The 24612-nt window shown below is 41.0% G+C and overlaps 1 protein-coding gene across 2 annotated transcripts in view; it reads left to right on the top strand.

Moving 5' to 3' along the window:
* STYK1 (serine/threonine/tyrosine kinase 1) overlaps window positions 1-24612 on the top strand; it is a 74514-nt gene that overhangs the window by 32404 nt on the left and 17498 nt on the right. For both annotated transcript variants that reach the window (XM_073596239.1, XM_073596238.1), the window contains 4 exons: window positions 14410-14652; window positions 14929-15110; window positions 21365-21448; window positions 23144-23352. In XM_073596239.1, coding sequence (XP_073452340.1) covers window positions 14410-14652; window positions 14929-15110; window positions 21365-21448; window positions 23144-23352 — 718 coding nt within the window. The remainder of the gene's footprint in view (window positions 1-14409; window positions 14653-14928; window positions 15111-21364; window positions 21449-23143; window positions 23353-24612) is intronic.

Below are 24612 nucleotides of genomic sequence, written 5' to 3'. Positions count from 1 at the left end.
ATACCTCGACCTCATAGATTCCATCCACCATTAGCCTACTGTCCTATTCTCTAGACATGTGCGATTAGTTTCGTACAAATGGAAAATTCATACAAATTTCCATAAATACGTACATTCAGGAGGATCCGAAATACGATGTACTATGCTCCCGAATTTTGTACGAAATACGAAATTTCATTTACAAATTTCGGATCCAAATTCCTAACGAACATTCATAATTGTTACGAAAAGTTAATGAACCTAAAAGGTAAAAATCCAGGAAGTCAGCACAGGGATAGTGGGAGCCCCTCATAATGATAAATTCATCATAATGAACATTCGTAATTGTTACGAAAAAGTTAACAAACCTAATGAAAATTTGTATTTCGTACGAATTTAAATTGAATTTGGGACACAAATTACAAAATACGAATTCTAATATGAAACAGAACGTAACGAAGCGAAACAAATTTATTGATGGCGCACATGTCTATATTCTAACCAAAATTGCAGATTTTGACACTATTCGTTTTGAATATCAATTTTGCATTTGTTTATTTGATATGATACAGTGATACTAAGTATCTTTTTTTCTTTCCATTTAGATGTAGTTTTAGGATCAGAGTTACCAGAATCACTGCTAGTGTTTTGTCATGTGTTTCTTTACTATTTATGGTGGTATTAAAGCTTTGTTTTTTGTTTTGTTTTTTGTTGTTTTTAATAAACATGTTATACTTATCTGCTTTGTGCAGTGGTTTTGCACAGAGCAGCTCCAATCCTCTTCATTTGGGTCCCCAGCTGGCGCTCCTAGCTCTTCCTCCGCAAGCTGTGCCCCCAGAGAAAGCCACCTGCCCTGGGGGTACCGCTGCGTGCTCACTCCTGAGCCACTGCTCTATTCATCCATAAGACACACAGAGCCGCAGCTCAGCGACTCTCCCCCCCCCCAGCGCTCTCTCCTCATTGGCTCACTGACTGTGATTGACAGCAGTGGTAGCCAATGGGCTCCTGCTGCTGTCTCAGCCAATGAGGAGGGAGAGTCCTGGGACAGCCAATCAGAGGGAGCTCAGGTACGGATTGGGGGGACTGGGGACTGGGGGGTGCTGCACACAGGAGGTCTTTTACCTTAATTGATTTTAATAACTACTAATTAATTCAGATGATACATATTTCTGGTTGGATCTTTATTTAATTCAGCCTTTGTAATCTACACATTTATGCTTCCTATACCCGAAGAAGGGTCCTTGGAGGTCCCAAACTGTTGTAAACATTTGCATGTGAACTTTGTTCAAAGAAATTCAGCAATGCAAATATATGACATTAGTGTCGCTTTGCATCCTTTTTCTCTGAGGGATCTTTGAGGCAAAAGGAGACAAGAAGGTAATGGTGTGTGTGAAAGCATACCTTTCTATAATACCACCTTTTTTAAAATTGTTACCTGCTCTGGTAATTGAACATGAAATGAATCTATGAATACAAAAAAAAAACTATTTTTTTTTTTATTACATAAACCACTTTATAGCATTGTTGTAATTTACATATAGTGGCCAAGGCTCTGAGCATCGTGATTGAGTCAGAAATGTTAGATGGGGGTGGAATGGAAACCATAGCCAAAGTTCTAACAAGTTGGTTTGGAGCTTACATGTTTTTGTTTTTTTTTACCCAAATAGAGGGGTAAGGGAGCCAGTAATGGTAAGTATATGTTGCTGGAGGATAAGGAGGGGGGTTGAACGACCTTTTTCCTTTCCCAACTATGAGCAAATGTTAATGGTCATGTTAATGTTTAAATACTACCTACATCCTACCTTCAACACAAATTTTTAAAGTGTATGTAAACCCTAACAATGAACTTCTTCTATTTGCTCCCTTTTGTGTTGTTAAATATCTCAACAAAAGCATTTTGTTATATCAATTTGATAAGTGGTACACAATGAGACTGTCGATCCCTTTCAGAAATCTTGTGAGCTGATAACTTCCTGTGCTCTCTGCCTGTGCTGGCTGTTATCAGTTACATTTTTCCCTCTGTGGACTACAAAACATCTTCTTCTATGCTACAAAGAAGAGGAAGGCATGTGATCTGTAGTCCTGCATACTTCCTAGGGTGAGAACACTTCTCCATAAATACAGTATGTTGAGTGTAATGTCCCGTTCACACGGTCGGATTTTCCGACGGAAAATGTGTGATAGGACCTTGTTGTCGGAAATTCCGACCGTGTGTGGGCTCCATCACACATTTTCCATCGGAATTTCCGACACACAAAGTTTGAGAGCAGGATATAAAATTTTCCGACAACAAAATCCGTTGTCGGAAATTCCGATCGTGTGTGCACAAATCCGACGGACAAAGTGCCACGCATGCTCAGAATAAATAAAGAGATGAAAGCTATTGGCCACTGCCCCGTTTATAGTCCCGATGTACGTGCTTTACGTCACCGCGTTTAGAACGATCGGATTTTCCGACAACTTTGTGTGACCGTGTGTATGCAAGACAAGTTTGAGCCAACATCCGTCGGAAAAAATCCTAGGATTTTGTTGTCGGAATGTCCGAACAAAGTCCGACCGTGTGTACGGGGCATTACTGTTACCCCAAGACCTCAATGTTACCCCAGTGTGGTACTGGCAGGATCACCAGATCACTGGTGAATTGCAATATATAACATTTTTGTTCTTAGGTTTAGATACACTTTAACCTTCTAAATCTTAGCACTAATACTAACCATAATTTAACTCTTAAAAGAATGTAAAGGCTTACTATAATTAACGTTAAAAATGTTCCCTCTCCCTCCTCTGCTCCAGTGCTGTCACACAGCTCTTCTGTGTCACAGAGTGGCAGCTGCAGGGGAAATGAGCACCAACAGTGGGGGGGGGGGGGGGGGGGGGCAATTGGAGTCCGTGGGTGACGAAATGTTCAGGGAATTCAGAGCTGCTGTTGAGCACTCCCTGACACTATTACAAAGGTTTGGCAGCATAGGTGTGTGTGTGTGGGGGGGGGGCGAGTTTTTTAACACAAACAATGTTTAAGGCTTGGTGGTTAGTGGGAGGAATAGGGCGCCATCACTAGTATTAGTTGGAGGAATGGTGCCAGACCATTGGTGTCAATGGGAGGAATAGTTCCCACTTGTGTTTATTAATGGGAGGAATAATGTCCCATCATTCGTGTCAGTGGAAGGAAAAGTGTCCTATTGTTAATGTCAGTAAAAGGAATAATGCCCCATATCTGGTGCCCTTGGGAGGAATAGTGTTGCTCTCAGTAGATGGAGTGGTGCCTCATTGTTGGTGTCAAGGGGGGGAATAGTGCCTCATGTCAGTGGGAGGCACAGTGCCTTAAAGGTTCGTTAAAGGCAAGCAAAGGACCAGATCAAGCCCATGGGCCACAGTTTGGAAACCATTGCTCTAAAGCACCATACTAACTCAGTAGTTGCATTCATGAAACATAGGGGTTGATTTATTAAAGGCAAATAAACTGTACACTTTGCAGTTGCTCCAGAGCTTAGTAAATGAGCAGAAGCTCTACTGATTTGCATCATCCAATCACATGCAAAAGCACGTGATTGGGTATTCTTTGCAAAGTGAAGCTTCGCCTCATTTACTAAGCTCTGGAGCCATATAAAGAAAAGTGTAGCGCTAAAAAATATAATCAATATTCATGTACAATGTATATAATACATAGACATAATAATCCTTAGAAACCAGTACATAATATGTTCATGGTGTAAAGAAAAGTGCTAGTGATACACTTATCATACAATCTTCAAAAAAGATAAGAAAGTCCTTAAAAAATATATAGCACCAAAAAATGTGAAAGAAACTTGTTTGTGTGTTGATAGAAGATCCACCACCTCTTAAATTGGGGGCTTACCGGAAAGATTGGACACAGATGGGTGTACACCAACTGGGTCAATCTAGCTTGTAACTGTGGGGATCCACGATGGTATCTGTACCGCATAAGCGTTAGTCCAGGTGACCCAGGTGCTTGCGAGTATTATATAGTATAGGGGATAGATCCACTCAGGCATCCAAAGTGTATATAGGAAAAATGTAAAGATACATAGCGTGATACTGTATAGACGGTTAAAATTCGTTTATTGAAGGTAAAAACACTCACATTTTTGAGGAAAAAACAGCGCTTGTAAATACAGATCTTTGGCAATGTTGGTGGTGTCAGCAGCATTGCCAAAGATCTGTATTTACAAGCGCTGTTTTTTCCTCAAAAATGTGAGTGTTTTTACCTTCAATAAACGAATTTTAACCGTCTATACAGTATCACGCTATGTATCTTTACATTTTTCCTATATACACTTTGGATGCCTGAGTGGATCTATCCCCTATACTATATAATACTCGCAAGCACCTGGGTCACCTGGACTAACGCTTATGCGGTACAGATACCATCGTGGATCCCCACAGTTACAAGCTAGATTGACCCAGTTGGTGTACACCCATCTGTGTCCAATCTTTCCGGTAAGCCCCCAATTTAAGAGGTGGTGGATCTTCTATCAACACACAAACAAGTTTCTTTCACATTTTTTGGTGCTATATATTTTTTAAGGACTTTCTTATCTTTTTTGAAGATTGTATGATATGTGTATCACTAGCACTTTTCTTTACACCATGAACATATTATGTACTGGTTTCTAAGGATTATTATGTTGATATATTATATACACTGTACATGAATATTGATTATATTTTTTAGCGCTACACTTTTCTTTATTTGGTTGCAACTACAGGATTAGATCACTTGTATGTGTTAGCTGCTTACTTACACTTGCTATTTCTGACAGCGCGATATTTATTTATATATTTCACTAAGCTTTTGAGCCACTGAACTTTGCAAAGTCCACAGTGTATTTGCCTTTAGTAAAACAACCACACTGTGTCAGTAATTAAGAATATACCTACTTATCCAGCAGCACACATGATGTAATATACAAGGTCCACCCACATAATAAACATACATGCCCCTACTGAGAGGAAGAGGGACACGAATAAAGCTCTGGGGTCACGTGACTGCTGAAAAAGACATACAAATGTTAAATAATCTTTATTCTTTAAAAAAAATGTAATGCAATTACATTCATGACATACTATTTCCCATATTAACATGAACTTTTATTCTAGTGTGTTCACAAATACTTTATATCAGTGATGGGAATTTAGGTTTAGTAATAAACAGAGAGAAAGGTGTCAAGTACAGTAACCCCAAACAGAAATGATTTTTAATACATGCAATATCATAAAATCCTGACAGTACCCACACAAAGTTAGTAACAAGGTATTCTTGTGCAAAACTGGCGAGTGCAAAATCTGGTGCAGCTCTGCATAGAAACCAATCAGCTTCCAGTTTTTTTTTCCTTTTGTCAACTGGACAAGCTGAAGTTAGAAGCTGATTGGCTACTATGCAGAGCTGCACCAGATTTCACACTCTCCAGTTTTAGTAAATCAACCCCATTGACACAAAGAAAAAACGGTAAGCTCAAATATGTGTGTACATGAAGTAATATAGCAGGCAATATGAGAGCAATAACGGCTCAATAGTCTGTACAGCAACAGTTCTTAGGGAGAGGTGGCAGGAGGCAGCTGTCCTCACAGAAAAGCCAGTTCTCTAAGCAGATTGAGGAAGGGGGAGAGACACAGGAAGCACCAACCTGAGTGTAGTATATTAGATACGATTTATTAGCAAAGTAAGTAATGCACTTACAGGGAATAACATAAAAACAGGCTCATATGTAAATGGTGGTGTCTGCAGGTGTAGATCGGCATCCAAAATGAGCGTCCACGGATCTGACAGATGACTGGTGGAGCCTCAATCCGGCCTGTGGCCACCAGGAAGTCGGTCTGGGCCACCGTGGAGCACAGGGAGATGACGTCACCAGGAAGCAGAGAGACACCAGGGGAGAAACAACTGAATAAAAGAGGCTACGCGCTCGGAGCATCAGCTCCTTCTACAGGCCAAGGGGGAAGTGCTGGAATGGCAGACATCTCAAATCTCCCAGAAGGTGCGCGAGACTCCCGCATTTCTGCGATGGCTCCCGCACACCCGCAAGCGCCTCCCGATCTCACGGGAATGATCGGTGTGGCGGGGATCAGCTGTGATCACGATCTCCTTTGTATAGATTTTTAGCTGACAGCTGCTTCTCCTTCTCTCCCTCCTGCGGCTGACGGCTAAAAAGCTATACAGGGAGATCGGTGATCACAGCTGTCTCTCCAGCCGCACCGATCATCCCCAGCTGCTCTGTGTCCCCCGACCCCATCCGTGTCCTTCTCCGCCCCTCCTCTTCCCCTGCAGCCATCTCCCCTCCTCTCCCGCCAGCTGTGGGGGGAAATAGTACTAGGACACAGTGAGCGAGATCGTTCCTGTGTCCTGTGATGACTGACCAGAGTAAACTGTGTTTACTCTGCTCAGTTTATGAATGAACAGGAGCCTCTGTCTCTTTAGTGCTGAGAAAGGGACTGGGGAATCCCTGTCCTCAGTCCCTTTGTTTGTTTCAAAGGGGAAATGTCAGGGGTCTGTTTAGACCACTGACATCTCACCAAAGCCCCCCAAAAAAATATAAAAAAAAAAATTGTATAAAAATTCTAGAAAATGAAAAAGTATAAAAAAATAAAATAAACTACTGACATCACTCTCCCCTGCCCTACCAACACTGTCCACTGCCCCAACCTCCTCCCCTCAAAAAGCATTGTGAAAAAAATTAAAAACAAATTAAATTGTAAAAAAATCAATTATTAAAAATAATAACACTACTGACACCGTCCACTGACACCCACCCCCATCCCTGAAGCACTGCGAAAAAATATTGAGAAAGTGATTTAAAATATATTTTCACGTGGCGGGGGGGGGGGGGGCGTTTGCGGGCGCGAAGCGCCACCTCCCTGAAATTAGTTTTTGCAGGTTGGGATGTCTGGAATGGTGGTATTTATATGTCTGGGCTGGTTGTAGGACAACAGGCTCCAGCACACCTGATGGTCATGTGATCGCTAATCACAAAATGGGTCAGCCAGGCACTGAATATTAAACCTACCCAGGGATCAATAAATACCCACAACAATAAATAAATGTGAGTTTAAATGGAAACTAAATGTCCATATAAGTATCCATAAATAAAAAAGAGAAGGGGATGGAGCCCGCAGAGTCCATAGATTGGATGAGACTGTGCTGGTGGTAATACAAAAAATGAGTATGCTGTATCACATGCAGTCAGTGTTTAGTGACTTTATGGAGCTGGCTTTGCATCAACTTTAAATGAGGCATGCTAGATTTCTCTTGAGACAAGGTCAAATTATTTAGTCTTAAATATATAATGTTCAAGATGAAAATACCTAAAACAGAGGCTCTATGTTAGTGAAAGAACATTATTATTCTCACAAAGGAAGTATACCCAACTGTAGCAGGGTTAAAGGTATCTGTGCTCACTGACAATTATGTAAATGCAGCCCCGCCTGTGTTTAAAGTTGAAAGATGACTCTGGAATTTTGGAATGTTGCTGTCATACACTCCAAAGCTTGTTTGCCAGATTTAGAAACAGACATACTGTACATTTTTGGTATTACTAGTATTGGGGAGATGGGGTATGTAGTGTGTGTTTTTTTTTTTTTTTTTTTTTTGGAGGGTGTGCAAAAAGCTTAAAGCACACCTGTCATGTATTGATAAAATTGTATTACAAAACCCCTACTGCAAAGCAAGTACCCCTGTTGCCATGTTTAAGGTGACATATCATTACTTCCTGCTTCCTGTTTCTGATGCTGGATTCCCTCTCCCCCACACCATCAACAATATACTGTACAACATTTCTGAAACTTGGTATTAGTATACGGCTAGGTGTTCCCCCACTCACCTTATGAGTTTGAATCTGTGGGTTGTTTAGACACAATGCAGTGCAATATGAGAAGTAGAGGGAGGGGTTTATAAAACCAAATCATATGCCCAATAACTTATTAATATTATCATTATTATTATACAGGATTTATATAGTGCCAAAAGTTTACTCAGCACTTTAAAATAAAAAGAGGAACAGTATGATTACAATACAGTTCAATACAGAAGGAATAAAAGGGCCTTGCTCATGGAGCTTACAATCTAAAGGGAGGAGGAAGTGGTAAAAAAGGTAATAGCTGCATAGGATGATCTGATGAAGTTGACTCAGGTATGAGTTTTCAAGGGTCGCCTAAAGGCAGACAGGGTAAAAGCTGACCGGACATATTGGGGTAGGGGGTTCCAGAGGATGGGAGAAGCTCTGGAGAAGTCCTGGAGGCGAGCATGGGAGGAGGTAACAAGGGAGCTAGAGAGCAGGAGGTCTTGGGAGAAGCGGAAAGGACGATTTGGGTGATATCTGCAGATGCTGTTGGGTATATAGCTGGGGGCGATGTTGTGGCTGGCCTTTTTTTTGCTTGAGTGCAAAGTACTGTTTTATTAGGTGGGTATCAAGTGGCATTAGAATGCCCCTGCTCTTTAGCATTTCCATGTCATGACCCCTGAAAGTATAGAAGCCACTAGATTACCATGAGAGGTCAGCAACAGCTGGCTCTATATTCTGTCTGTACAGGTTTTCTTTAGTATGTCAGTTGAGCTGACTATAACTGCTGAAATGCCATTTTTTTAGGAACCCTATCAGGGTGATAGTCATCTATCGCAGTCAAGGTTCCTATCCATCGAGGCAGGGTGCCATTGTTAGACCTGGGGCATACATGTCCTTTTGTTGCAGAGATGTGCTCTTCCTAATATCTAGCATGGTTTCCTGAAGATAGACAGTGACAAACCCCAGTGCTGGAAATTTTAACTCAAGGTAACAGCCATTGTGACTGGTTATTTTATGGCATTGAGAGTCGTAAGTGGTTAAACTGCAGACTGAATACGCCATTCTGTAAATATGTAAAGAAGTTAGGACTAGGCCTGATGACCTTCAAGATAAAAAGCAGAGGAATATTTTCTCCACTATTCTCAATTTTTAATGTCTGCTAGGTTGTCTCTACAGAGAACATTACCACAGATGGGCAAATCACTTATTAGTTGCAATGAGGGATGAAAGATATGCACATTATTCTCACAATCCCTTTACCACTGAGACTGCCAACACCTGCTCAGCCTTTTAATCTAACTTGTGCAAATTGTATGCTCATTTAAAGAAAAGCAAGGAGCAAAAGGGACAACATTTAAAGTGCTGTGGAGTCTTTGTAAAATGTTAAAAATTATATATAAGTAATAGCAAGTGATGTCAACACTTTCACAAGCGTATTGCTATTTGTTAACAGTACACCTCCAGAATATTCTCAGAGTTTAAGAGCAAGAAAGAAAGAAGGCCTACAACTATCTAGTTATTATTATTATGAGTATCAGTAGGAAAACATGGTATATACATTTGTGTTTACCTTTATATTCTCAGGAAGAAGGATCAATACTGTGAAGGTCCTCTGGTGATCTTCTCCTCTTACTGCTTGAGTTCCAAATACCTGTCTAAAATGTATAATCCTACTAAAACATATGCATTCTAAAATTCGAAACCCTACTAATCCTAAAATTGATGTATCCTACTGTGTCCTACTGTGTATTAAAACCAGTGGAAGAACTTTCTGGACCTTTTAGTGGCTGCACCATATAATACTGGAGCGGGAGGAGGTTAAATGTATAGTGTGTGCCAGGCATGGCTAGGATTTATTCCCTGTTTTTATTGGTGAGGTGAAAACATTAGCTAGGTTTTTGATGCTGGAAACACAGGAAAGTTGATTGTGACCAGTTTGAAACCTGAAATGTGGTATTGGTTCTTCTTGCCTGTACAAAAAAACCCCAATTAAGGCAATCTATCCTAAGAAACAGCAATATTAAGACTACTGTCCTTATGGGACAGCAGTCAGGAAACACTAAAATTACAAAAAACTTTACCTAAAGAATAAAATGCCGACAACTGTTGGAATTATTAAGTCCATGGCCGCTTATTATTGGTTTTAAAACAGTGGATAAATTCAACACCATATAACTCAAATATATAAACTTTAGCACAGCCTAGCTACCATGACTCAGGCTGCATAAAACATATTCCAGAATAAATAACTTCCCATAAAAAAAAATTAAAAACTTAGCAATAAATAACCAGACCACTTTATTAATTTTCTTTACGACATATATTAGTCCCCCTTTGCCTTTTTCTTTTTTTTTTTTTTTTTTTGACAAAGGTGACACCGCCACATAACAACAGTCATGACCTAAAGGGAGGGGGGGGGAGCAGCATAGCTCTCTCTTCTGAGGCGACTGAGCCTGACTCGACGAAACTACCTTTTTACAACCCTTTTGGGGTACTGGAATCAACCGTTTTCTTAAAAAAAGGCGCTCAACTAGGCAGAGGTCACCTGTATTTCCCTACCAAGCCACGTGAGCTTCTAGAAGTCACCACTGAGAGCCACAAGCTTCCCAGGGGAGACATGAAACTGCCTGTTCCTGCCGCTGTCCCATGAGGAAGGGGGGGGGAATTGAAACCGTCTCCCTCCTTTTTCTATCATGGGACAGCAGTCTGTAAACCCTTAAATAACAAAAAACGTAACCTAAAGAATAAAACGCAGACAACTGTTGGAATTAATAAGGCCTCGGGGCGTTTATTATTGGTTTTAAAACAGTGGATAAATTCATCATCATATAACTCAAATATATAAACTTTAGCACAACCTAGCCACTAAGACTCAGGCTGCATAAAATATATTCCAGAATAAATAACTTCCCAAAGGACAGGTGGGACTAAACCCACCTGTCCCCAGAACCCAGCACCGCTGCCATTTTCACACAAGAATTGAAGTCTACGTTAAGAATATCTGTCCCAATTTCCAATAAATGAATCCCATCCTTTCTATTCAGGCCCTCGATATCTCCCTCCAATTCTACATGCCTAAAGTATAGGATACCCATCCTTGCAACAATTTAGCAACTGCTCTATTCACCCTTTTTCAAATTTTTCTAGGGGGCGCATCTCCGGGGGGAAAAGCCACCTTAATCTTTGAATCATCTCCAAAAAAACTATCACAGTATTCAGCAAAGAAAGCCGAACACTGTGTAAATCATCCCTAATTTTAAAAATGAGATCCAAAGTCTTTCTTTTTCTAATATCATTCCCCCCAGATGTACTATCAATATGGCGGGGGGAAAACGCTGGTGTAGTCTACCTATTTAGTAAAATAGGTCAGCCCACACCATACCTCTCCTGCCGCTCCAGTTAACTTTAAACTTCTGTGGATCCAAACCTAGATTCTCAGTACAGACCCTTTTCTTTGCTCTCTGTTTTGCCCAAAAGATGTAAGAATGTCCAATAATCCATTTTACCCAGGGTTTACCACTCCCTTGTAGTTGTGGAACAGGACCCGAAGGGTGAACCGAGAGCCTGGATGGAGCTACCAACCCCACTGCCCACTAGAACAACAGGTGCTGTAGATGTTGCTGAGGCTGCTGCCCACCCTGCTCTGGCTTCTGTTGGCGACATTAGTTGCCATGGTGATTCCTCTTTAAGATTTCTGATTGAAAAAACGACCGCTGTGATGTGGCTCCTCCTACGGTCGCGCCCCTGGCTGTGCCTCCAATAGCTCCACGCCTGCATGGAGAGGACCGCAAAGCTCTTCCAGCCGGAGTTGAGCGAGGTGGTTAAGGGGATCGTCTTTGGTGCGAAATGCACCTCCTCTTCGCCAGCCCACTCCTAGGGCTGGAGATGACACCGTCTCCCCGCCGATGACTCGGAAACTCTTCCCATGGCTCCTCCTCTTCAGCTTCTTCCAGAGGCGGCACGGACTCCCAGATGGCTTCTTCCCCCATTTTTGGTCCTGCTTCGGCCGCCGCATTCCTGGAGCCAGCGGCAGCTGATGCAGCTCTCACCAGAGCCTCATGACCTGAAGACCGAGGTAGGTCCAGACACCTCCAGATTCACTCCTTGCCACCGTCTTCACCTGCCCGCTCAATCAGCCATCACATCAGGCTCATATTCTTGCCTCAGAAGACGCTGCTTGCCCAGTGGAGGCAAGCTCCTAGAGTACCACAGCTCTGTCTGCTGAGGCGACTGAGCCTGACTGATGGAACCTCCTTTTTTTAACCCTTTTTGGGTTCCGTAATCAACCGTTTCTTTTTAAAAAGGCACTCAACTTGGCAGAGGTCATCTGTATTCCCCTTCCAAGCCACATGAGCCTCTAGAAGTCTCCACTGAGAGCTATGAGCTCCCCAGGGGAGACTTGAAACTGTCTGTTTCTGCCACTGTCCCATGAGGGAAAGGGGGAATTGACACCGTCTCTCCATCCTTTTATTATCAATATATTTATATACAATTGTGTAGAGAGTATGACCTTAGTGAGAATAATGTTTTTCTTTCATTGAATGAATATATGTTGGATGAAATTAGTTTTTAGTAATACTATAGCATTTATTTTGGGTTAGTTTGTCAAATTGCCAAGAGTACCAATTAAAATACTAAGCTGTTCGATTTACAATTGTTCTTTGTCCTTTGTCACTAAAGGATGTAATCCAGCCTCTTAAACTAATGACATTACACAGCTAGTTTGATTGTTATTCACTTGTAAAGGTTACCATAGAGAAAAGTTTGTTCGTAAGAAGTCTATGAATAAGATGTCATTCAATCATGACATGGAATCCATTATTCCTATTTTGTACACAAGCATACAATTTCTGAAAGTATTGTAGAAGTAAAGTGAAAATATAAGTGATACTTAGAGAAGAAAATGTGGTGAGAAAAGTTACTAGAGAAGATTGAATGCCAATACCCACCAAAAGCTACTTTGGGAGTCTTTAAAGTAGTATTAAACGCTATTTAAAAAGAAATAAATCATCTGAGATAAAACAAAAAAATAAGACTAAAGCTGCTACTATTTAATTTTTGATACCATGTATTCATTTCTTAAAACATAAAAATAGAGCTAAATTCAAATCAAAACATATATTACAATGTGCAAATTTAAATATAAAGTGTCAAATTAAAATAAGAAAATAATACATTCAATAAGTATTAAATAAAATGTATATACATCAAAGTGAAATGTGCAAATTGTAAGCCAAGCCCACAAAAAGCCACCAAGTCATTTGAAGCAAATGATTTCAAAGGAAAAAGTAAATTCTTATTGATATTCAACTTAGTCAGCTAGTCCCCTGACAAAACACATAGGAGGGGGGCAGGGGTTGGTCACCTGACCAGTCGTTGTCATGTGACCAGCCTCTCCCCTAATCATGAAATGCTGTCTGCAGCATAACGTAGAAAGAACACTGTGGGAAAAACTGGCAATGAATAACTGGTAAAATGCAGTCACAATATGGAGTAAACCCTAGAGAGCATAAAGCAGACAAAGATATCCGCTGTCATTATAGATGTATTTCCTTGGTCAGCTTTCTTTCCACCATGGAGTTTTACATTTCCTGCTGCAGTCTCCAGAATTAAAATAAATGACAATCAGAAGATGAGCATGAAACTCCTTGTAAAAACTGTGGCAGACTTGGTGTGGATATTGTGACACAGAGAAATATAAGATGTGAGCAAGTAAACTAACTTTCACCCATCTATCTAGAAATACATTTTTAGCAGGGTCATCCTTTAATGTTCATCTGTTTGTCTGGCCTAAAGATCCTGTCCTTTGCAACTGTAATATGTGACTCTTCACCTAATAATGTATGTAAATTAATTTTTTTTAGTTCTGGATAGAGTAGGAAATGGTTATAACACCTATCATGTTTTTGCCCGGGGCACTACAGGAAGTAAACACAGATCCCTCCAAAGAAGGGGAATATATTTTTAGACAGTCTTCACCAAACAGGTTTACCCCTTGAAAGATTTTCCCTCACTTCCTTTTCCTATGTTACTCACAAATTTTGCATTACCAAGCATTTTCTGTACCGGAGACACTGGTAGCCAATCCAATTTACTAACTTCACTGAATGGTATAGAAATAGTTAATTTCCCAAAATTCGATGGCAAAGTTAGGTACATCTTAAGTAGACACTGGGCTGATTTATTAAAACAGGAAAGTGCAAAATCTGCTGAAGCTGTGCATGGTGGCCAATCAGTTTCTAACTTTAGTTTGTTCAAGTAAGCCTTGGCAATAAAGCCTGGAAGCTGACTGGTTTCTTTGCAGAGCTGCACCAAATTTTGCAGACTGAGGAAAGTATCACATTTTTTAGAAGTCCCTAATGAAGAGAGATTTTGTGAGTTAAAGATAATTAGTTTCATGGAAGACCAGCGGATCTGGGTGCCAGCAAAATACACTATATGGCTTTTTTGTCTTTTGCCTCTGATTTATACATAATTCTACCCATGGAAGAGATCACAATAAATAAGCGCAGCAAGTAGTATGCATGAGATTTTCCAATTCCCCAATTTTAGATAATATCAGCGATATGCCTTTGCACTCAAAATTATGAACTCTTGCACTAGACACTGACCTTTCTACTGTATCTCTTGGTAGGTCATCTTATCCAGCAGAGCCTTGGAGTTGTAAACTCAGGGATCTCATTGGATGAATTGTCATTGGAGGATGTGCTGAGAACAAAGGATCCTTCTCTTTTAGCACTGGAGACACCATGGGAGAGAATCAGACAACCCATGCAGCTAATGGGGGAAGGAAGGTTTGGTCCCCTCTACAAGACTGGCCTGAAAGGGCAAGATGGCCTCTCAGAAAATAGAGAAATTGTTTTGAAACAACTGAAAGGTAGGTGCATACAAAATCATACTGTAGAGAATATTTAGAGATGCATGTGTATGTTAGAGGTAATATAACCAAAACTAACTAGAAATCTGATGGTTTAATGCAAAAGGTGTTAAAGGGTTTCTCCACTTTCAGTAGAAATGTTCTATAGGCTATCTTGTGCCTTAAATGTTGTCACCTCTAGTTAAATGTACTATCATTGTAGCTGTATACAATAATTTTATTATATTTTTTTACAACTGCACATTTTAATTCCTATTTTTTTTGCTGATTTCTCAGGCAATGCTGAGCCAAACAATGTCCGTGATTTCCTGCAGAGGGCGGCATTTCAGGCCTGGTTGGGCACACACCCTTACTTGGTGGACATGATTGGGTGCTGTTCTAATCAGAAGCCTTACTATATGGTGCTGGAGTGTGTGGAGCCGGGGTCACTATTGCAGTTTCTCTGGGACTGTCGGAGGGTAAGGGAAAAACATACTGTTTGTGTGTTCGCTAACTAAATCAGTTTCCAAACTACATGTATCCTTTAGTATCAGTGGTAGATCTTTCCCTCATATGGTGACTTTTTAGGTGTTAATTCTAGAGATAATACTTAAAGCTTCCACAGATTTGGGGATTTTGACAGCACCTTTGTTGCTAAAAGTATTGTATTGTATTTTCAATAATTTTAACAACAAACGTACGAACAAAGGGCCATAATTTGTGATAGATTGAAAAATTATATCATTAAGGGATGGAAGTACTAATTTAAACACAGAAAACATTGTAGAAAATAGATAGAAAAACTCTAGTAGATAATGGTGATTTTAGAAACCTCTCAAAAAATACAGTAATCATGGTTAAGATTCACATTTTAAAGTAAAAAGAAAAATATGCTCGTACAACAGACAATACAGCCATTTTATTCCTTTCTTTTCTTTGAAGATCTGTTTTTTGCGTTTTCAAATTTATTGGAATGTCACAAAATGCCATTCCATTCTTGTCTATTCACGGCAGTGCAATTCCAGGGGTAAGTGGTTATGTGGGCAAAAGAAAAAAGTATAGCAACCTCTTCTATGGCAACAGGGTTATAAGAAGGAAGTATTGAATGCGCATAGCATGAAGATTTCTTCAGGTACTGCATCAATATTTTTGAAGTGATTGGCATTCTCCTGGGCAGTGAGTGAGTTAGTGGGTGGAGGCAGTGGAAGACAAAGTAGAGAGAGTTAAAGGTAGAAATAAATTGATGGGGACTGCATGGGAGGGTGTTAATGAAATTGATAAAATAGGTCTGTTTCGTAGAGCGGAGGCAGGAATTGTATTTTTGGAGGGCACATTTACAAATGAAGGAAGTCTTGCTGTGATTTCGCTTTAGGCCACAGACACTTAAGAGTGTGGCTATGTTTTTTGAGACTTCTGATGTCATTGGTTTTCCAAGGTTATAGTGGTCCAGTTTGGTTCTCTGGGTAGTGAGTGGAGCGAGTGTGTCCACGAAGGATGAGGGAAGGATGAAGGATGAACTGTTGTAGACAGAAGTGGCTAGGGCAGAGCAGAACATGGGTGAGATTGTGTCATAGAGGTAGTCTGTTGCAGAATAGAGAAGATAATGGTTAAAAAGATAACGGTTAAAGTGATAATGGTTCTATTGGTAACTGTTTGTCGATTGGATAGATAGGAGGTTGAAGCTAATAAGGTAGTGATCATAGAGAGGAAAAGGGTTTGTGTGTGCTGACATCAGGATGTTGACATTAGAGTGAGTAGAAGTGTGTGTCAATTGTGCTAGGTAAAAAGAGGAGGTTATTCTTTATTTTTTTTTGTCAATAAATGTTTATTGAAGAATAGAATAAAAACATACAGGGTATCGTATGGTATGAATCAACAAAAAAGGGAAAACAAATCAAAAATAGTAACCATAAAAAAATGAAAGGGGTAATTGTCATACATGAATACAAAGCCTTACAGTATAATTACAGACATGGCATAGTAAGAGAAACAGTTTTACCTTGTTGTGTTACATATGTTGGGGTAGTTTCTCTCAGATATCCAATAGGATATGGCATATCGGTATGTTTAATATAAATTTCCAGTTGATTGTGTCTGAAGTAGAGTAGAGAATATTAATAGATTTGTCTAAGCGTTGAGATAAGAAGGATGGTAATAGTACTACTATGTGGACTAGTTTCATATCTTACACGACTATATTTATTCACTAATAAGGTTCAGGTTTCTATTCGTTTTTTTGTACTCCTCAGTAAAGGTAAAGAGATTCCAGGGTCATCATAATTTGTGAAAGCATGAGTTGGTTTGTTTTTTCATTGCAATCGTTTCTTTCATGTCGTAAATGGTTCTTACTTATGGAACCATTCCTTGGTTTTTGGTAATTGTGTAGATTTCCAATAAAGTGGAATGAATGCATTTGCAGCATTTAGTAGGTGTCTGGCAAACATGTTTTTATATCTCTTGTATGAGAAAGAATTGACATGTAAAAGGCAGCAAGCAGGGTCGAGTGTCAGTTTCATGTTTGTAATGTGTCCAATCCATGTTATAGTCTGTTGCCAAAAATTAAATATTAGTGGACATAACCACCACATATGTAAAAAAGAACCCCTATCTAGAAGGCTTCTCCAGCAGGTGTCTGAAGCTGACCAATTTTTAATATTTGCAGGTGTAATATACCATTGTGTCCTTATTTTAAAGGATGTTTCCTGGAAATGGGTGCTTAGGGAGCATTTATGAATAAAAACTCCCACTTTATGCCATTGATCATTTGTGATTTGAATATTAAGTTCCCGTTCCCAGATCTGTTTATATTTGTCTGGAGTGTCAGTTTCAGGTTGTGAAAGCCATTTATATGGCATTGAGGTTACTCTGCATTCAGGGTTTCTTTTGAAGCATATGTTCTCGAAATTAGTGAGTGGTCTAGCCATAGAGGTTTTTTGTTTGTTGTTCTCGAGAAAATGATGTAACTGTATGTATAGCCAGTAATTTATTGGGGAATCACTGTATTCCGAGTTAGGAGTTTCGAGGGATTTTAATTAAGGCTGTTACTGATTAAAATTTTCATGTTCGATTAATCGATTTTTTTAAAATCGAATAATCGACTAATTTCGATTAATTATAACGCACATACAGATCCAACTACTTTTACCTGATTTAGCACTGTTGTTATGGCAACGGCCAAAGCCGGACATAGCGGGGCATGGCTAGGGCGTAACATGTCATAAACTCAGCCTCACCGTGCCCATAATCTCAGCCTTACCGTGCCCATAATCGCAGCCTCACCGTGCCCATAATCGCAGCCTCACCTTGCCCATAATCGCAGCCTTACTGTGCCCATAATGCAGTCTCACCGTGCCCATAATCCCAGACTTACTGTGCCCATAATCACAGCCTCACCGTTCCCATAATGCAGTCTCACCGTTCCCATAATCGCAGCCTCACCGTGCCCATAAACGCAGCCTCACCATGCCCCTAATGCTGTCTCACTGTGCCCATAATGGCAGCCTCACCGTGCCTATAATGGCAGCCTCACCGTGCCCATAATGCAGTCTCACCATGCCCATAATGCAGTCTCACCATGCCCATAATGCAGTCTCACCGTGTCCATAATGCAGTCTCACCATGCCCATAATCGCAGCCTCACTGTAGCCAGTGCCTGTGCCTGGATTAAACAGTCTGCGGACATCTCCTGCTGTGTGTCTTGGAGCTGAGTGTTAAAACTTTGGCCGTGCTGTGAGAAATGTCCCGCCCTCCTCCTAGATCAGCTCGTGTGATAGACAGAACATTGCGACTTTTCTCACAGCACGGCCAAAGTTTTCACACTCAGCTCGGAGACACACAGCGAGAGATGCCCGCAGACTGTGTATGACATATAGTGGAGGAGGAGGAGGAGGAGGGAGCGGAGCGCTGCGCTGCAGCCACAGCTTGGCCCAAAGTGGCCCTAGGGCAGGCAGCCTACCGATCAAAAAAAATGTGATTGATCAAAAAAATTAACGATTAATCGAGGAATTAATTGTTAATTTACGCAGCCCTAATTTTAATTTATTTTCATGATAGCAATGATGAGCTAGTAGTGGGGTATTTTCTTTGGTGATGGGTATAGGCGTTTTTTTTTTTTTCAGAGGGTATTCTGAGAAGTTTAGAAGTAGTTGGAGTGGTAACATTAAGGTCTTGTTCACACTTGACTAAATTTCTAACACTTAACAAACGCTCCTATAGCATTAGTATGGGAGTTAGACTCGCTTTAATGAGCTTTATTATGAGCATTAGACTGGCATTTTACAAGGATTAATGACAAGTTAAAAATGCTCCTCAAATGCCCTATGGGCAGTTTTGAAGCGTTTGATAAGCGTTAAGGCGCTTTAAAACCACTCCACAAATGCCTATTCCATTACAGTAAATTAACTAATCTTAACGCCCCGCAACCGCACCGCAGCTGCCTGCTAGAGCATTTGCGAGGCGTTACCATAGACTTGAATGGGAGGTGTTGAAAGACTTCAAATGCCTCCTGACTCGACATGAGGCTTCAATTTTGAAGTGACGTGACGCTAGCGCTTTATGTTTTGATAGTGTGAACAGCACTGTCTATTGTATCTTGTGCATAGGCATTTGAGGGGCATTTTTAACGCCTCTAAATGTCTGCTTTTAATGCCAGTGTGAACTTAGCCTAACAGGGATATTAAAGTCACCAAGAATGATTGTGGAAATTGCAGAGGAGAGAAAGTAGGGTAGCTAGGCAGAGAAGTCATCAAGGAAGCTTGATACTGGTCCAGGAGGCCTAAAGCTCACAGCAGTCCTCACAGAATCTAAAGATGAGTACTGTGAGATTCAGAAGAGGATGGGGCAGAGACGGAGGTTATTTTCTTTTTTTTCTGCCTTAGCTGAAGTGATGTGCAAATGTGCCCGATACCTCTTCAAGATAGTACTTAAAGAAGATGGTATCTGTTAGTACCAACCCCATAATATGCTTGCCCCAGACTGCCCTTGCACCATAAAGATTAACTAAATCTATACTGAGATGCAGTGGGGGGTACTACAGTATTTGTCATTTAACTGATCAGAGTTTATAAATGACACATGGCTAGCAGAGCAACATGCTACATATTGTACAATGTTTCTCTTTATTGCAGCTACTGTCCATAAATATACTAGTTCATGATGTGTATATTAGGAGTTTTTTTACAGTGTGTTGTCTTTCTGGGCTTGTCCCATTTATTATGTACAGAATATACCTTCTTACTTGTCTAGGCTTAGCTTGTGTATATAAAAATGTTGAAGGCTTCCATGTGTCTTACAGGAGATAAATATTACACGTTTTACATACTTATGCAGTGGTGTTACTTTGGGGTTACAGTGTACAGGTCTGTGCAAGGCACAGAAACCAAATTGGGATACAGTTACTAAACAAAATTAAAAGTCAGCAGCTACAAATACTGTGGCTGCTGACTTTTACTATTAGGGCACTTGCCTGTCCAGTCATCCAGCTGTGTCCTCACCCGAGCCGATTCTTGAACCACCATCTTGAACCATCTTGGCTAAGGGAAACTGGCAGTGAAGCCTTGCGGCTTCACAGCCGGTTTCTACTGAGCATGCACAAATTACGCTGCGCTCTGTGAAGGGGGATGTAGAGGGAAGGAAGAGGGGCCTGAACTTCCAGCTCACTTCACCACTGCGAATGCAGCTGGAAGTGGTAGCGGGTATCTGTCAAAACCAGGTACCAGCTGCTGTCAAAATCTGGCTGCCCCCCCCCCCCCCCAAAAGGTGCCAAATGTGGTAGCGGGGGGGGGGCGGAGGCAGACAAGCGGAGCTTCTCCTTTTGGGTGGAGCTCCACTTTAATAGGATCTTCAAGTACCCATCAGATGATTGTAACCCTTTTATTTCACTTGTAGCAACACAGTTTTTTTACTGTCTGTAATCCTTTTTTGTTTGCACGACAGATAACTTAAAGCGGAGCTCCACCCAAAAGAGAAAGCTCCGCTTGTTTGCTTCCTCCCCCCTCCCCTGCCATATTTAGGCTTCACAGCTGGTTTCCTACTCTGCAAGCATGAATCGCGCTGCGCTTTCTGAATGGCCCCCGTCCCATCTTCTGGGACACACACAGGTCCGAGAAGGCAGTGGGGAAAGGAAGAGGGGCCAGGTATGTTGTAGATTGCTGTGTGGCGATCTTACCCGGAAGTAAGAGCGGGTACCTGTCAAAACCAGATACTCGCTCCCCCCTCCTCCCCAAAAAGTGCCAAATAAGGCAGTGGAGGGGGGGTGGTACGAACAAGCAGAGCTTCCCCTTTGGGTGAAGCTCTGCTTTAAATGGTAAAACTTAAAAAACAAACAAATCCAAAATGCAGCATTCAGTATTATTTCCAATGCGATACCAAGCACACTGGTGGTGGTAAGTAGACTTTTAGCAATAATGACTTTTTGAATATCTTGCATCTTAAAAGCCTGTAAAATACATGACCACATAGCTGGTGAGAACAAAGACAAAACACCTGTCCCAGGGGCGCTACAACATGCTGATAATTATTCTGAGAATGATCATTTGAGGGCAAAGAAATCAGATAGCAATGAGAAAGTCCCTACCCTGTACAGATCACAATGTTATGCTTGTTTGGAATGTAATAATCCTCACTATACCCCACTCCCATTACACAGGTGGGCAATAAAGGATGATTGGCTTACAAGAGAGCACACGTATGTGCCATAAATGATATCTTATCCATGTTTTCTTTTACCTTTCAGGATGTTATGTCAGTGCAAGGAATACTCTATGACATTACAGAGTGCCAAGTTTACATTATCGCTCTACAGATTCTGTCAGCATTGGTATGTGGACTTGCAGATTTCATGTTTTATGCTTTGCCAACTTGTAATACCAAGGTTATCAGTAGACAAAGTAGAAATGGTGATTTTAAATGTGCTCAAACATTGAGGTGCACTGTGCTTGTAAGTCAGCAAGCACAGTACAGATGGAAATTAATGATATACAGCGATAAGCAGCACATAATCTGACCTATGGCATGATTTGACAGAGATGAAAAAAACATGTTCTTCTTAAATCATTAAGATGTTATAAAAGCAGAGGTGTGACTAGAAATCTCAAGACTCATGGCAAAATTTAGATGGGGTCCTGTTTAGTAACTGGCGGCTTATAAAGCACATCTGTTTATAACCCTCATACCTAAACATTGCTGGTCATAGGTGGGCAGCCATTGATGTGCCCATAATGTACCCATATTTCCCCCTCTTAAAATTCATGGTCAAAGGTTAGCAAAAAATGCACGACTTCAGGGGTCCTATTCAGTGTTTTTTTTTTCTCAGAGAATAGGTGCAGGAACTCCCCCCTTCTAAGTCACTTTGTGTCTCCATCCCCTACCCACCTCTGAGCATGACCCTTGGTTCCACCCCCTACCCAGCTCTTAGTACAGCCCCTTTTAGAGAATATAGAATGAAATGGAATAGTATGGAATTTGGTAATGATAACAAGAAAGGCAATAAAAAATCCCCCACAGCCATCAGCAATAGCACCCCCCAGCAACAATAGACCTCCATCAGCAGCAACAGATCTCCCAGCAGCCAGCATCAATAGACTCTCCAGCAGCCAGCAACAGTAGACCCCCTCCCTAAACAGTAAAAATTGACCCCCCCAGTAACAAAAGATCCTCCACCAGTAACAATAGATTTCTATGCAAAAATAGATCCCCTCCAGCAATAATAGATTCCCCAGTAGCTAGCATCAGTAGACCCTCCATCACAACCCAGCACCCATTGCCATTGCATACATTCAGTGCTGGAGGTGCCAGAGCTGCATTCCCCCAAGTTCCTGCTGAAAAAAAAAGCCCTGGTCCTATTTATACCCATTAACATTGAGCATCACTGTTTCTAGACACTAACAAATTGTAACCCTGCAGACTAAAATGGTCACACCACAGTCAGATTCAAGCACAGCTTCTTAGAGACTTGACTCCAGACTTGGCAGAGCTCATGCTTTGTACCAAAGGAGAGTTGATCAAATGGAGCTAAGCCATAGTGGGCAGGTTGCCCAGATTGTGATCAATGCATGGAAAAGTCTGCACTTCTCAATCCCTAAGCTAGCAACTTCACAATCCCTCCTCATAAAATGGGCTGGAAGCTCTCTGATCTTGGAGCCCCATGGAAGCAGCATGGGCTGCTATATATTTTGTTAAGCCCTGGTGTTAAAATCTCCCCATAAGTATGGCATGATGCACTTTTTACTTTCTTCAGTACTACAATTACCTCTCTGCTTATGCGTACTACTATATATAGAAATACAACTAGTCAGTTCATGATGACGTATTTCATGCTGCCAATCTATGAATTTTTCTGTATTTTGAAGCAGCTCCATATTGGTTCATGCTGCTGTTGTGTGTCAATGTTTAAATTTGGTGCTTTCTTGATTTTTTTGCTGTACTTATATTTCTTGATTACATTGCCTTTTTTTTTTGATGCTCTGTAATATGGTTAACATGTCTGACCACAACCACTCTGGTTCTTCCACAGGAATATCTACAAGAGCGTGATCTTGTACATGGAGACGTAGCAGCAAGAAATGTTCTTATTCAGCATAATTTTACCACTAAACTGACTGGCCTGGGAGGAGCCTGTGAAATGCACTCCAGAGGATCTTTTCCCATCCGGAGGCCTACTCCTTTAAAATGGATGGCTCCAGAGCGTCTCCTTCATTTGTCTGCTACCAGCAAATCTGATGTGTGAGTTCTCAATAGTATTGTCCTTTTTCCTCACTAAACCATTGAAGTGCAGAATAGTCCACAACAAATAATAAAGCTTACATGTTCTTACGCATGCTATTTTGTATCAGGAAATTGAGATAAAAGGTTCTTGCAAAAGACATTTAAAGCAACAGTGCAAATGTAAAGCTGGCCATAGATGGAGCGATTTTATTTACTGCAACCACAGGTTGCAGGACAGGAAATTGCATGATTCTCCCATCAACACAGTCATTGTTGATACGGGAGTCCCTCCTGCAGAGCCATTGTGTTCTCTCGACAAGGGGCGGGGGGGGGGGGGGGGCAGGGGGAGCCATCCCCGCTGGGAGAACACAGTGGTTATTCCTGGGGGCTATAATAGCTGCTGGCAACAGTCACATGTAAAATCAGACAGGCTGGTTGAACCCAAGTTGATCGATTGCTCAATCAACTTGGGTATATTCAGCCTGCCCATACATAGTTCCAATCTTGACCAGTCCCTGCTGAACCGGACAAGATTGTCTATGGCTAGCTTAAGACAGAAATAATCTCCTTCACAAGATCACTATATAGCACTTGGCATGATTTGTTAAACCCTGGGTCTCTAAGCAAAATGACCTGTTATAAAGGTGCATGAAAGGGCAGCTAGAATAAATAAAAAAATGTTCTTTGATCGACAGTGTTTAACAACCATTCCCAACTAGGGTTCCTCCAAAGGTTGCTATTCTTTAAGCAAATAGCATTTTCTGCCTCTCATATAAGTGCCCAATGACTCCAATGATGTCTTCAGGTTGTATTTTCCCCATTGACCCCCAATATAATACACATTCTTCCTAGTGACCATCACACTAATATGCAGTGAGCTGTAGGTATATATTAGCAAGGGTTCCCTAAGACCAGAAAGTTATTTTAGGGGTTCCTCTATGTAAAAAAAAGACTGGCTTAAAAGAAGCAAATACAACATATCCTAACTTTCTATGTACTGGTTGCTTATCTGGCTTTACCAACTTTAACTTGCTCCAGTATATTTTGCTAATTTGGCCTACTTCTCTAAGCCTCTTCTTTTTATTCTGATTTGCCTAGCTGTGATTTGTATATCCGGGTATATCCGCTCCTTATCATTTGGTGCTGTACACACAGAAATGCTAATTTCTTCCCTTCTTTTCAGATCTTATTCCTACCTAAAGACTTGGTTTTGCTAGGTATGCTATTATCTAGTTTACAAATCTTGGCCTTTTTCTGACCTCATTGCCTGCCACCTGG

This window comes from Aquarana catesbeiana, linkage group LG08 (genome assembly GCF_042186555.1).
Source record: "Aquarana catesbeiana isolate 2022-GZ linkage group LG08, ASM4218655v1, whole genome shotgun sequence".
Lineage (NCBI taxonomy): Eukaryota > Metazoa > Chordata > Amphibia > Anura > Ranidae > Aquarana > Aquarana catesbeiana.
Note: the sequence above shows the minus strand (reverse complement) of the source record. Positions and strands in the feature narration are given on the sequence as shown.